This window comes from Neolamprologus brichardi, chromosome 17 (genome assembly GCF_056152115.1).
Source record: "Neolamprologus brichardi isolate AB-2024 chromosome 17, ASM5615211v1, whole genome shotgun sequence".
NCBI classification, from domain to species: Eukaryota; Metazoa; Chordata; class Actinopteri; order Cichliformes; family Cichlidae; genus Neolamprologus; species Neolamprologus brichardi.
Window position 1 is genome coordinate 31,283,705 of NC_142120.1, and position 15,489 is coordinate 31,299,193.

The 15,489-nt window shown below is 40.0% G+C and overlaps 1 protein-coding gene across 1 annotated transcript in view; it reads right to left on the reverse strand.

The window, feature by feature from the left end:
- syde2 (synapse defective 1, Rho GTPase, homolog 2 (C. elegans)) overlaps positions 1 to 15,489 on the reverse strand; it is a 50,713-nt gene that overhangs the window by 11,457 nt on the left and 23,767 nt on the right. The window contains exon 5 of the mRNA XM_035913487.2: positions 7,305 to 7,431. Coding sequence (XP_035769380.2) covers positions 7,305 to 7,431 — 127 coding nt within the window. The remainder of the gene's footprint in view (positions 1 to 7,304; positions 7,432 to 15,489) is intronic.

Below are 15,489 nucleotides of genomic sequence, written 5' to 3' on the forward strand. Positions count from 1 at the left end.
AACCACGATCCTGTTTCCAAAGCAGTGACACAACTGATTAAAGTGCTATAAAAAGGAACACGTACTTCACTGCTTTTCTTGTCCACCTTGGGGTTTTTTTTTTGCCTCTTGTCTTCTATTTACAGCATACTACAGTACGATTCATAGTAAATCCAATGAGCTTCCTTAGGGCCAGTAAGAAGAACAGAGGGCCCAACTTAACATGCTCACTTTATAATCCCACTAAGTCCTAAATCTGCTCTTTAAGGGAGCATTAGGATTACCACTTTTCAGTCTATTTATATATTTCAGTCTATTTCTAAACAGCATCGTCAGAACATTAGAATAATGTGGACAAACTAATGTTTCAGTGTTAGCTAACAGCACCAGAGTTTCAGGTGCTGTCACACGTGCATTTTCTATTTTCCTTTGCTGCAGTTATATAAAAATTAATTGGATCAGAGAGTGGAGGGAGGATCTAAACTCAGTTTAGTGTGTTACAGTACAAAGTCTATGATTAGCATTGTGATTAGTATCTGCACAGTGGCGCTCAGCACCAACATAAACACAACACTAATCTATTTTAAATTGTCTGTTTTACATCACAAATAAAACCAATCAGTGATCAAAAAGGCAAAAAAAAAAAAAAAATCTGTCCAACAGCTGACAATAACTGCTTCCTTTTATCTCTGTATGTTACCACAGAAATAAAAAAACTGACTGACTGAGCTACCATAATGAAACTTGTGACTGTTTTAAAGGAATAATCCATTACACTTCTTAAAAATTTCAGAAGAATCTCTGGATTTTGGTGTGGTGGTTAGCAGTGGTGCCTTACAGCAAGAAGGTCCAGGGTTTGAATCCAGTCTGGGGCCTTTCTGTGTTTACATGTTTTCTGTGTCTGTGTGGGTTTTCTCCAGATGCTATGGCTTCCTCCCACAGTCCAAAAACATACATAGGGTTGTGAACGTGAGAGAGAATGGTTGCCTGTCTGTCTCCATTACTGGAGACCTGTCCAGGGTGTACCCTGTCTCTTGTCCTATAACAGCTGGGACAGGATCCAGATCCCCCAACTGAACAAAACTTTGATAAAGACATTAATGGTCACTGTTGACTTTTTTTTTTTAATCCACATGTCACCATGCAATGTATTAAAAAAAATGTATTTATAAACTTGCTTTCATTTTAATGGCCACCAGGGGGCTACTCCTCTGGCTGAAACAAGTAAGTCAGAACTTATAAAGGTCTATGAGAAAATTATTTCTAACTTGATTTCTAACTCGAGTATTTTCACAATGAAGGTTTTTAATATTAAATAAAGCCTGAGCATATTTAAAGTAAAATAAATCTTGTCTTCAGCTTCTTAATCAGGTCCATCCCTTACTTAGCCGAATGCTAAACTCCAATGTTCAAGCTGGGAAAACAAAGCAAAGTGGGCTTATTTCGGTTACGACCTCAGTAAACACTTTCCTAATGAGGTCGTGGCCTCAGCCCATAGTTTTAAGTCTTATTAGAGTAAAATTGCTGATAACAGAGTATTCTTCAGTGTGCGGTTACTTTGTAAGAGCCGAGTTGCTACCATATTGGTGTGCAGTGTCCTTGGTTCCTCAAAAGTTTCAGAAAAAAACATACCACGACAACAGGTGATTGTGGCTATGTCTATCTTTTATATACAGTGTCGTGCAATGTGGCACAATTTTAGCATGTTAGCATAGGAAGTATGTTTTAGCATGTTAGCAATTATTTGTGGCAAACAAGTCTAGAAGCAACTTAGCTTTGACCGAAAATATTGAATATGATACATTAAGGAATTATTATTACTTAATTATGATTCTGTACAGTGTGTCTCTTCATAGAAAAATAATAAATATAGAAAATAAAAATAAAACAGTAAATATGATTCTGACAGCTTAACATAAACTGAGACATTTTTTAAGTTTGTTCCTTGCCATAACTATTTTCTTTGAACATGTAATGTTCAACACTTCCTGGCATTAGAAATACGGAAACACTCTGTATTCCTGAGACAGCCAGATGCTTAGTAGGCAAACAGCTCATACCCAAACAAGGAGAATAGCTTACTATCTCAGCCCTCCAATCTCAGGTAGATCAAAACATTGACAGATACTACTCAGCAGGGTTAGACTTTAACAGCGCTCTGGGGAAGCATGCTCTTAAACCCTCATAAAACTGCCCTGCAATTAAACGCCCTCCCTGTGCCTGTGAGCTAGCATAGGTTCAGTATAAAATCTGGTATGAGCTGAATTTGATCAGGGTATATAAACAAAAGACACATTCACTCTCTTTAACGCTTCCCTAGGCATGCCGATTTCAGCAGCAGATTAACCGGAAATGCTGTGTGAAGATTCCACCCCCCTTCGTCAATCGTTATGGAAAATTTTACAAAGATAACCACAATCAGCTTGTTTGATCACACGAAAACAGACCGTCTGGAAGCAAAAATGAGCAATATATTTTTATCCTTATCTCGCTAAAATAAAGCTTTTATTTCTTTGTTTGTTTTGTGTTTTTCTGCATCTGCGAATAATACGTGCTGGGAGGCGCCGCCTGGCTTGCTTTTTGCTGCCATTATTACAGAAAATCATGCAGAGCCCTCTGACCTTCCTTGCATTGCAAGGAAGACCCGACAACAGCGGGACTGTTACACGTTAGCGCGGCCCGATGAAGCGAAACAACTCGTGTTTGTCTTGATATGCAACACATGAAAGCACCACACACATTTAGGCTCTTTCCAGTTCAAAAGCCAACTGGCCAAAACTGTGTACGTGCATGTGCACATGGGCTTGTCTGACGTGAGGAGAATGGGGCCATTCAAGTAAATCATTAGCCTGCTTTGACTTGGTGCTTTGTTTACTTCGGTGCGTTAGCCCCTGTTGATGCCCTTTTTCACGCAAACAGACACACACAGCTCTCACATATATGCACATATGCACGTATGCATGAGAACTGTGGTCGCAAGCAAGCTGACAACAAGCAAGCTGACAACAAGCAAGCTGACAACAGGCGCACGCTGCGTGTCTTTTTCACTCAGATTTAAACTGTCGGGTGGGGGGGGGGACTGGTATGGCTCTGCACCAGCACTATCTGCACTGCGCTGCATATACTTTCCCCACCTCTACCTACATGTTTGGCTGATAAAGACCGCAGAAACAAACACTTAAAGAAAAACATTAACAAAAACTGAAAGCACCTCAAAGTAATCTGATACAAGTATTTTTTTTTCCTTGCTCACTTCAGACTATTTCAGTGTCCCAAATATGCCACCAAACACTACAAGGGACACAATACACTGGGGCATGGCTCTACCTTTGACCTCTTGTTCAAACAAAGCGGAAGGTCACTCCTCTTGTCAGTGCTGCAGTCAGTGCCTCGCCTGGAGAACAAACAGGGGGTTTGTTCTCCGTCCTGCCCCCTTCTCTGCTATCCCGCACGCCCCCACGCCACTAGGGGGGCCAGAGGAGATTTGTGTTTGTGTACTGCCTTATGTATTAACACAAAATGTACAGTTGCTGCTTCAACTTTTTCACTTTTCCAAAACTGAGCAGACTCCAGCTCTAACTCTAGAACCACGCGCTCACACGGTACACGTGGATTCATCACAAATACGCCTGCTTCCAGTTTTCAATCCCACCCTGCAGTTTAAGAAATATTCTGACAGCCACACCGTTCGAAAACTCTTCACCAAGTGGTTGCCTGCCTCCCCGGCCGACCCAGGGTTCAGCTAATCCCCCGTGCGTGAGCCAAATACCATCTGTGTTTGTTCGGCAACAAAGGGGGCACTTGTTAATGACTTTCCATGTCTTCACTGGAGTACTGGCAAGGGTTGGGGGTGCTGGGGGGGTTGGGGGCAATTTAGAGTAGCAGGCTATGGAAAAGTCGACTCAGGCAAGGGAAATTGAAGACCACAGACTAAAAATCAATGCCAGTGCTCCGAATGAAAAAGGGCAGAGGACACACCAGTTCCATTAGTAGAGGAGAAGTGACTTTCAAGACTTTCGAGACTAAAATCTTCTATTAGATGGATTTAATCATAATTTAACACGTGTGGCAAAAAATGTTCAGGTGCTCACAACCGCACACTCGCAGGGGCTTCAGGCAAAGCCACCAGAGAGGGCACCGATCCCCCCATTATCATGTCAAACCACTGATTGAAGCCTTCATTCTTCAACAAAAGGGATACCAAGAAGAAAGAAGAAGAATGTCATCAGGATGTGCTCAGAGGCCTTTGTAGAGTTTAAAGAGAACGGTCCAGAAAATATCCAGTGAGGAGCAGTTCTGAAAATAGATGCTGATGTCAGAGGCCAGAGGATGATAGCCAGACTTCTTCCAGACTGATAGGGAGGCAGGAGTAATTTAAATAACCACTGGTTACAACCAAGGTCACCTCTGAACGCACGGCACGTTGAGCCTTGAAGAGATGGGCTACAGCAGCAGAGGACCACACAGGATGCTACCCATGTCAGCTAAGAATAGGACACTTTAGATGGACTCAGTAAAAGTAGATATCAGAACAGTGGAAAATGTTGCCTGCTCCAATGAATCTCAATTTCTGCCACAACATTTGCTTCATAGGGCCCCGATTTGGCATAAACAACACAAAAGCATGGACCAGTCTGTCAGTCCTGCATTGTATCAGTGGTTCAGGGTCGTGGTGGTGTGATGGGGTAGGGGATAGTTTCTTTCTCTCACTTTGGGCACCTTTGGGATGTGGTGGAATGAGAACACAGATGTGCAGCAACTGTGTGACTTTATCGTGTCGATATGGATCAGGAATGTTTTCGGCACCTTGTTGAATCTATGACTGCAATTACTAACAGTAGCAGCAAGGTGTATCTAATAAAAGCATTTTGTGAAACATACTGTGAAGCAAAGAACTGTGATTTGAAACAATGGAGCGCCATGCGCGGAGCATGTTTTGCAAGCTTAGGATTGAACTCTGACCCCTGGATAATCCCTTTCACTACCTCCATTTTTAAATTAGCTGTGCGACGCGCCAGCCCTCTTAGCTCCATTAGCTGTTCGCTAATTAGCCTCTCGTCTGACTCCATAACAAAAGACCCCAAGCTTAGTTTAAGGCTTCCACTATGAATTAAAATTAGAACAAAATATGTTTTTTTATTCCGTGTATGTTGGCTACTGAAATCAAACAGGGTGTGGAATATAACAATGCTACAATCAGCTTTTAAAACTCCTGTTATTGTGTGTTTTTTTATTCTGCTGTGCTTTTTATCCTTTCTTTTATTTTTTCTTACCTTATGATCACTATATCCCAGAAATCCCTGCTTTTTTTTAAAGCACACACCATAAACCTCTTCATCTTCAGTCTTTTTCTCTCTATGTCCTCGTCCACTCACTCAGACCCATCTGCAATGGCAATTCGCCTGGCAGAGCAAATTTAGGCAGCGAGCAAAAACCAACAATCCTTTTTTCTAACCCGCTCAACTGTTAACTGTGTGCTTTGCCCTGCCATGCAAATGCATGTGGATCAAAGCAGGCATGATAGGACGACGCCTATACAGGGCCTCTCCCCAAAACCAACAGCAGCCCCTAAAATGCCCAGGGGTTTCCATGGTCCTTTCCTCCTTTTGTGGAAGAAAAAAAAAATCATGACCAAGTCATTTTCTACAACTTTGCCGCCCCCTCCCCATCTCCCCAAATCTGCTACACTTTTAGAAGTAATACTCAATTCAATGCCACAGCTGATTTTGGGGTTTCTTTTTGTGAGATGTGCTCACTGTTTCCATTTTTCATTTCAAGGGAGCAACAGAGCAGAAAAAAAATTCAGCTGACAGGAATCTGAATGGCATTTAAATTAGAAATGTAAGGTTTGCAGTTCTGCTTTTTGGACAATCAAACAGCTTCAGGGGGACTTTTTTGCATTTGACAAGATAAAAATCCCCACATTTGACGTGGCCCAAAGCACAAAAACTGAAACTGAGAAAGAACAGTCTGAATGCGTGCAATGATCTGATTTGTTTGACTTTGTGTGTGTGTGTGTGTGTGTGTGTGTGTGAGAGAGCATGTGAGCATGTGTGTGTGTGTGGCCCTTCCTCTCACACTGATCTTTATGTTGCAGGGATTTGACACACACACACATAAATTCTTATAAGATATACACAGGTGCTGACCTATTCGCCATGGCTACATTCAGGCAAATTTATTGCAGTGGATGAATACTGAAGCTGGACTCCATTACATTAACACCCCATTTGTTTTTGTTAGTTTTGTTCCATGAGTAAAAACTCTCATAAATTGTATTTTTCTTGTTTTACTGGGAGTCATGTGTACATGTCAAATGATTAAATGAGATGCTTATTATAGATGCCAGTTTTAGGTTTGTGGTTAGTATTTACTTAATGACAGCTATAGAAGCAGTTAACAGCTGTCTGTTAACTTCATTGTTAGTTTTTCCTAGTCCTTAGTCATTTCTCCACCCTTATTTTGCTCAATATTAACTGCAACTTGTTATTAGTTATTAAGCTTCAACCTAAGGGATTGGAAAAGTAAGCTTTTGTGGTAGTGCCAAAACTAAGATTCCTTTATTGACCACTTGAGGCAGACAGAAAATTATTAAATGTTAAATTGCCCAACTTTACAGCAGAAATAAACATTTTCATTGTCCTGTTAAAAAAAAAGTTTTGGTCTCTATTGTGAATTTTTGGCTTTGCCATACATATGCAGGGTTGTGAATTTGTCTATAATTTACCTGTTTAATTTGTATTAAGGTATTTTTGCCATTGTTATTAAGGGTGTGGCTGTTTTGAATTGAACCAGCAGGTGTAGTTAATAGCTGCCTTAGCTAGTATAAGTAATCTGTTGCCTTCTGGAACATTTTTAATGTAATTTTCTATCAAATAATTGCTGTGGGACTAAATGTACTCATGTAAATTGAGTAAAATTGCATTTTTGACTAACATTTATTTATCTGTTATTAGCAGGTAGCACTGTCTTTGTAATGTACATATTCACGCTACAAATGCTTGCTAACTAAGCAAGCAAGCATTAGCTCATAGCTTAGCATTTCAAATTCCTGTCCAAATATGGTCACTTGTGGATTTTTACTTGGCTTTTGTGAGTGAAAATTGAAAATCTCTTTTTAAATTAGAAACTGCATACATTGCTCATTTTGTAACTATCCTGCTAAGTACAAGTAAGAAGGTAATTTACAGAGAAACAGACCAAAACACACCAGTGCTCTCTGGAAACTTTGTCAGGTTTGAATAACACCCTTGTAATTAAACTAAGTGTGTTTAGTAATCTTATGCCTTGTTGGCATCTTCTCTGTTTCCTGGTGATCACTTTACCTGTAATGACGTTTATGTCGGGATACGTGTTTTCGCACAGCTCCACAGCGTGGCTGTCTCTCTCAAACGCCTCACGCAGCTCCTTCTTTACTGCTGCCGAACCACACAGACGGTAGAGACCCACCACCTGGTAACATAAACACACACACACAAGTAGGTCAAATAAACACGCATGGCTCGAGAGTCAAACAGTTGACAGCGACGTAGACATTTTTACAGCCTCATCGATCAAGTTCTACGTCTGCACTCAGATAATGTCCTGGAAGGCAGCCATAAGTACTTTCTCAGAAAACTCACACGTCACGAACACCAGTCTGTTTTATCTCCAGAAAAGGGCGCCCCAATTTAACAACTGACCAAAGACCAAAAATGTATATGTTTCTAATAACACTATAAGCACTCACTTTTTTAAAGACACAGGAAGATGACTTGATGTAACAAAGAAATGCTGGACTAACAGAAAATCTTAAACTTAACACTTTCCCTATATTATCTTTTCCCCGTCTACTTTCAGTTACTTTACACTAGCATCTTTATGCACTTTTTTTTATTATATTGTGATTTTGGATCCACTGTATCCATAGTTTAATTCTTTCACTCCTTTTCCAGTTATTCTGAACATACATTGCATGTTTGTGTGTAGAGGCTGCTATGCAGTAAAGCCATGAGAGAAATGTAGGCGAGACAAATAAATCTGAAATGAATGACCACTAAAGTACTGGCACTCTCTGAAACATGGTTGGAGACAGCACCTTAAAAGTCAGCCAACTGTCTCTGTGTCTATCTTTATCAATCTAGAATTTGATAACAAAAGCCAACATGAGCTAATAAGGCCCAGTCGTCAAATGCTTGAATTTACAGAACACCGCAAAAGCACATTTATTGCTTGTAGTTTCAGCTTTTATAGTCAGAAGACTGAGTTGCTGTTGTCAACAGCAGTATCTATTTAAAGTTTGCTATGGTTAGCCACTATACCACAAATGGGTAAAATACAGCCCCAAGGCTCAAACCAGCTTGCAGCATCCTAAAAGGAAAACACGACAACCCCTAAATTTCAATGAAAGAAAGCATTATGATAATGAATCTTTAGCAGTGGGTCTTTACCATCTAACTGTAATAGAGAGAGTATGCAAACAAACTTACAGAAACTACAAGTCTAAAATATCAATTCAGAGGAGAACACGAACTAATGTATTCATGTATAAGACAATGCATTTTATATATATATATATATATTTATATATATATATATATATATATATATATATATATATATATATATATATTAGAGATGCCACGATACCACTTTTTTATGTTCGATACCGATACCGATATCATAAATTTGGATATCTGCCGATACCGATATGAATCCGATATAGTGTGTCTTTTAATCAATAAAACGTTTTTTTTAATATCTTGCTGCATTTTGTATAAGTTTATACTCAAGTTTAAATAAATAACAACACTAAAGCTATTCTGTTATACCTGTATGTAAAAAATACACTGCGCCCAAAATATTTCATAGTTCAGCAACTGATCAATCTAATAAACTTAAACCTGCTCCATCCTCCCTATTCTGGTATTTTAAAGAGTACTTAGCAGAAATATTAAGCAACCAAACTAACAGGGTTGCAAACTCCCAGCAAAAAAAAAGAAAAAGGGAACCACCCTCCACCTCATGATGCTTAATCGATGTAATCAAATTTAATTTGATGCAGGGAGGAAAATGCACAGAAATAAATTATTTTTCAAGAATAATTAAATAGATTCAACATCTTTCTTCAACAAAATTGCAGACTGCACAGATGGTACCTTCCCAAAGGAAAAAGTACTATAGCTTACTAGGGTATATTAGAATTAACAGTTACTATATACAGTAATGGACTTCTATATATTTTACATCAGATTAAAACTTTGGGTGTAAGAGTCAGATAATTATTTATTAAAAGCTCGACATTTTAAATGAGAATAAGAAAGAAAAGTATGTCTTTGTGCCCCCTTTTCCCTGTTCATGCCCTATCGGCCCCCCTGGCTAAACTTTGTTAGATCCGCCCCTGCACAGTTACCAGCCGCCAGCTGCATAGAAAAGGATCCTGGTGTAGAAAGTAATATTAAATAAATTCTAACAACAGCTTATCAAGCTTAAACGTGCTGCTGTTGTTCAGCCGCTGGTTTCCTCTTTCTGGTGCAAAGTGGACCAAAAACAAACAAGAGAGACGGACTCGCGACAGAAATGCCGATCAGCTGATCATTAATCAGTTTCACGTTTGAAGTGGGAGCAGGAGAGAGAGAGAGAGGCAGTCGCTCCATATACGGTTGTTAAGCTTAACATGGGAATGCTTTACAAACATTCAGAGATGAACTTACACACTTGCTTTACTTCTCTCTGAGATAACTTCATCGGAGATGAAATGCTGGTTTGGTAGCGAGGCTACAAATACACACAGCTGCTCTATCACGTGACCACACTGCTGAAACGTGCTACGGTTATGAGCCGAGTTACGCCGTGTAGCAAGTTTTGTGAGGTGCTTTTTTGATATTTAATGGATCGGATTACATTTTTTATTTCTCACCGATATCCGATCCAGGAATTTGGGTCAGTATCGGACCGATACCGATACGTAATATCGGATCGGTCCATCTCTAATATATATATATATATATATATATATATATATATATATATATATATATATATATATATATATATATATATATATATATATATATATAATGCATTGTATATGCATTATATAAATAGGTAGTAAGTCAATGATGCAGGTCTGCATGGTCTTAAGAGTTTGAGCTAGCTGCACAATAAAAAGAGAGTGGAGCTAATTCTAGACCAGTTCATCATCAGGACAGCATCATTGACAGATCATAGCTATTTGCAGAACTATCGACATCAGCAAATAAGAATTTAAAAAGCAAAGAAGAGAAACACCCTTCAATAATTTTATGAGTGTTATTGTTGCATAGTTTGTTCACGAGAGAGAGCGAGCTCTGAATACCTTCATTTTTGGCAACACACAGGAAACTGATATGAGTAAATAAATAACTACACATTTCAAAAGTTCGGGATCTGATTTGATTCTGTTTGTTATATCAGAATATTTCGTTTTTAAATCACCAAATATTTGTATCGCTGTTAGAAATCCTTCCATTCAGCCCATTCATAGATGCACACATAACGTTTGGAGTAAATAATGAAACAAAAGTGCCTTATACTAACAATGAAAGAGTAAGTCTTCTTGGTTTTTGTTCTTTTCTTTTCTTTTTTAAATGAAGACTTAGGACAATATCCTATTTTACCACATTTAGCCAAATTGAAAGGATTCAATATAAGTCACTATTATGTCTCATGCGTCAATTCAACTGTCCAGTGTGTGGCCCTCTGCTTACTGCGTCTTAGCCCTGCTCAATCCAGCACTATGCATTGACAGTCAAACCAGAGGAAGAGGGATGTGACTGCAAAACCCCTTAGTGGAATAAAGGGACTAAATGTGCATTTCCTCCCTTATTAACTTTTCATCTGTAATAAGACAATTAGATCATTTATAGACTGGAATGAAAAAGGAGAAAAGCATGTTCAGGCAGTCTGCCTGAGCTGGACTGCGTCAAAAACACTTTAAGATGCAAGTCTCACCTCTTTGGAGCCATTTTGGCAACACCTCCAGGCAGTTACTTCTAAAACCCTATCTGAGAAAAGCTATTCATAAACTTTTACTTAGTGGTCACCAGGACGTAAACACCGCATGTACAGAATCATTGTTATCAGTCAAACCCAATAAAGGTCACTTTGTACCAAAAATAAGATTTAAAAAGGTTTTATTCCACCACAAGTTATACTTCTACTATATATGTGCACCCCAGAGCTATGCATACTCATCACTCCACATAACATTATCCTAACATATTTACAACAGTCATGAGCCTGATGAGTCTCTCATGATATTCTGCTGCTGTAATAAATCATTTCCACAAAACTGACAATTGCAAAAGCACGGTAAAGACTTAAACACAGTATCGTAAAAGCAACATTAACCTCCCACTCTGGAGACAACATGTTAAGGACCATTTTCCTGCAAATGGACCTCTCTTTATGAAACCTAACAGTAATACATGACACTAAATTAGCTGGCAAAGTGAAATGATCTTAGAGTTGACATCCTCATGAATGAATGGATAAACACTGAGATCTTCTAAAACCCAAGTGACAGCTCAGCATTAAAAATGAAAGGACTAAGCTATAAAGCATTTATGTTTCTTTACCTAAGGCTCCAGACTGTGACCTAAAGAAACTTGAGACATCTGATGTTTGTAACTCGGCACCAGCGCTCTCCTTGTTATGCTGGGATTAGGCCCGGCTACAGACATACCATAATTTCTCCTACATGTGTCTGTCTGGTATGTGGCATAGCAGACCAACTGGTGTGGTTGCCCTGGAAACGTGTTAAATCAGTGGGCTGTGAATGGCGGGTTGGGTCCGGTTCCTCACAAAACACACTCGCACACACACCGCCGGCCTTTCCGGGCTCCAGCGTAGGAGCGCTATAATGTCTCCCCCATCCCACCAGAGCAGCTATTTGTGAACTCTCCTCGTCGAGTCCAGCAGCGTTTTTCTAAACCTCACACGAGAGGGAGTGAGGAGGACAGATTAGGCAGGGATTTGGCTTTGTATGCGAGTAAACAGAAGTCACTGGGCACAATGAACAACAAGTCCATTCAGAAAAAAACAAAAAAACCCCAAAAAAGCGAAGGCTCTCTCTTTGGGGCAGAGCTGAGTGCAGGCGGGGAACAGCTGTTAGCAAAAAAAGGACTTAAGAACTGTGGCCTCTGGGCAGCACAACAGGCACCACTAGCCAACCCTATATGCTGAAATGAGATCCAGAGGAAAGATGATGCCTAGGTGATGTGGAGGGGTCAGAAGCTTTTTTTTCTTGGTTTAGGAATATCTTTAATATTTTAAACAACAAAGAGAAAAAGGACAGAAAGAAAAGTGCATTTAATTGCCTTTAGGGTATTTATGTGGGCGTATTCTCTGCATACAAAGACACACACATGATGGGAGATGACATGGGCAAAACTTAATACGCTAATTGTTTTATCAGGCAGTCAGCAATCGGTAATATTTTTTTGTTTATAAAATATAAAAGTAATTGTGAAAAATACCCACTGACATTATAATAATAATAATAATGGATTGCATTTATATAGCGCTTTTCGGGACCACTCAAAGCGCTTTACAATTCCACTATTCATTCACTCTCACATTCACACACTGGTGAAGGCAAGCTACAGTTGTAGCCACAGCTGCCCTGGGGCAGACTGACAGAGGCGAGGCTGCCATATCGCGCCATCGGCCCCTCTGGCCATCACCAGTAGGCGGTAGGTGAAGTGTCTTGCCCAAGGACACAACGACCGAGACTGTCTGAGCCGGGGCTCGAACCGGCAACCTGCAGATTACAAGCCGAACACCCAACTCTTGAGCCACGATCGCCCATTTCATGTGTGTGACAATTTGGGGTCATGGTAGGGATAGAGCCTGTCTCACCTATCACAGATTGTTGTGTACACCCTAGACAGATTACGAGTCTGTTACATGGCTAACACAGAGAGACACACAACCACCACTCGCCCACATTTACACCTAAAAATTTTAGAAACATTAATTTTCCAAGCATGCATGTCTTTGAGCTGTGGGAGGAAGCCGGCATGCCCGTAGAAGAAATATCCATGCATAGGGAGAACATGAAGTAGTAAACTTTATGCTGCTCTCATAATTGAGTCTCTTAGCCACAATAATTACAACACTTGTGTCAAAACAAAGTGTCTTAATATTTCCAGCTTCTGGGCCTCGAGTGTGGATTGAAGGAAGAATTAAGGAAGTACACAGTTAAAGACTGTTGTGTAAATTTACCATCATCCACTGAGAAAATAAAATCACTTAAAGCAAAAAAACAAAATGCTGTTAAAAGGTACATTTCAAGTTGTAGAAGGGTTTTTCTTGTCATGTCAAGTATAAAAAAGAGCTTGTTGATTCATACATTCATTGAGAATGGAAGTCAGAAAACAACATCAGAAAATCTGTCTCACCCTGCCTCTCACTCATGGGATCGGCCTCCACAACCCTGAAAAAACTAGTTCATGCATTTATTACTTCCAGGCTGGACTACTGCAATTCATTATTATCAGGATGTCCAAAAAACTCACTGAAAAGCCTTCAGCTAATCCAAAATGCTGCAGCAAGAGTCCTGACAGGGACTAGAAAGAGAGAGCATATTTCTCCTGTTTTGGCTTCCCTTCATTGGCTTCCTGTTAAATCCAGAATTGAATTCAAAATCCTGCTCCTCACATACAAGGTCTTAAATAATCAGGCCTCTTAATGACCTTGTAGTACCATATCACCCTATTAGAGCACTTTGCTCCCGCTCTGCAGGCCTACTTGTTGTTCCTAGAGTATTTAAAAGTAGAATGGGAGGGAGAGCCTTCAGTTTTCAGGCCCCTCTTCTGTGGAACCAGCTTCCAGTTTGGATTCAGGAGACAGACACTATCTCTACTTTTAAGATTAGGCTTAAAACTTTCCTTTTTGCTAAAGCATATAGTTAGGGCTGGACCAGGTGACCCTGAATCCTCCCTTAGTTATGCTGCAATAGATGTAGGCTGCCGGGGGATTCCCATGATGCATTGAGTTTTTCCTTTCCAGTCACCTTTCTCGCTCACTATGTGTTAATAGACTTCTCTGTATTGAATCATATCTGTTATTAACCTCTGTCTCTCTTCCACAGCATGTCTTTATCCTGTCTTCCTTCTCTCACCCCAACCGGTCGCAGCAGATGGCCCTACTCCTCCCTGAGCCTGGTTCTGCCGGAGGTTTCTTCCTGTTAAAAGGGAGTTTTTCCTTCCCACTGTCGCCAAAGTGCTTGCTCATAGGGGGTCATATGATTGTTGGGGTTTTCTCTGTATCTATGAAGCGCCTTGAGGCGACTTTTGTTGTGATTTGGCGCTATAGAAATAAAATTGAAATGAATTGAATCAATAAGCAGTTAAGAACTGAATAACCAGTTAAGATAGCATAAGTAAGATTGTTGCTTATATCATCACTGCTAGATGACATAAACTGTCATTTTTGAAAAGAATCTTCATGGAACAATTACGTAATCAAGATCTATGTATGAAAGCTCCAAGGCACTGCCTTTAAAGGACAGAGGAAGTCACAATGATTAAATGAAAAGTCTGTTTAAAAAAAACCCTTCTGTTCTGTATAAAGGCATGCATCTGAATAGCTGCTCCTAACATGTTCCAATATCTGTGTGCATCATATATGGCATGTATAAAAGCTCTTTTTAAAAACACATCCCCCTGTCTTCAAAGCACTCTGAGTGCTCCCATACATAGCATGAGTTGCAGTCTTTTCAAAACACTCACAAACAACCAGCATCTCGCAGAAGCCCAGAGGACACACAATTCTAAGAGACTTTGAGAAAAAGTCTCCATAAAGCCATTTGAAAAGGCGCAATGCTACACGTCTAGCCATACGTGCTTTGGTGACACAACCTGCAAATTCCTCTGGGATCTGGTGTCATCCTCATCGTGAACTCTATCTGCCTGCAGCCTGGAGGAGCCCTTACACTTGATCTCAGACTGATAGCATGTACAAAGGCTGCTCTGCATCTTTGTAAAGAAACAAAGGCAGCAAAACAGCTGCGAGGGGCAGACGACAAACACTGTCAGACTGAGTGAAGGAGAAGCAGAGACAGATATCACAGCACAGAATTACAGAGTGAATAAGGCAGTGGTTACCATCAGACTCACATCTTATATTTGTGTATACCGCACAAATATCCCTAAACCAATTTAACACTGCACTTTAACACTGTCTGACTCACAGAAAGTGAAAAGTTAAAAAAGAAGACTAAAACGAAGCTGTAGGTGATTGAGAGCTGTATTTCTCTTCCTGTTTAAATGTCAGTGCAATTCGACCACCAGTCAGACTTTCAGACGTGTTGCTAATATGCAACCTTTTAAGCCACAGGCTTACTGGAGTTGGAGAGTAAAAAACAGTTTACTGGAGCTCAAATGAATAAATTTCTCCAATTTATTATAAATTGGAAGGTTTTCTGCTACTACTACTGCTGTACTGCCGTAGGTGGTAGAAGACAGAGTCTAATATAATGCACAGGCA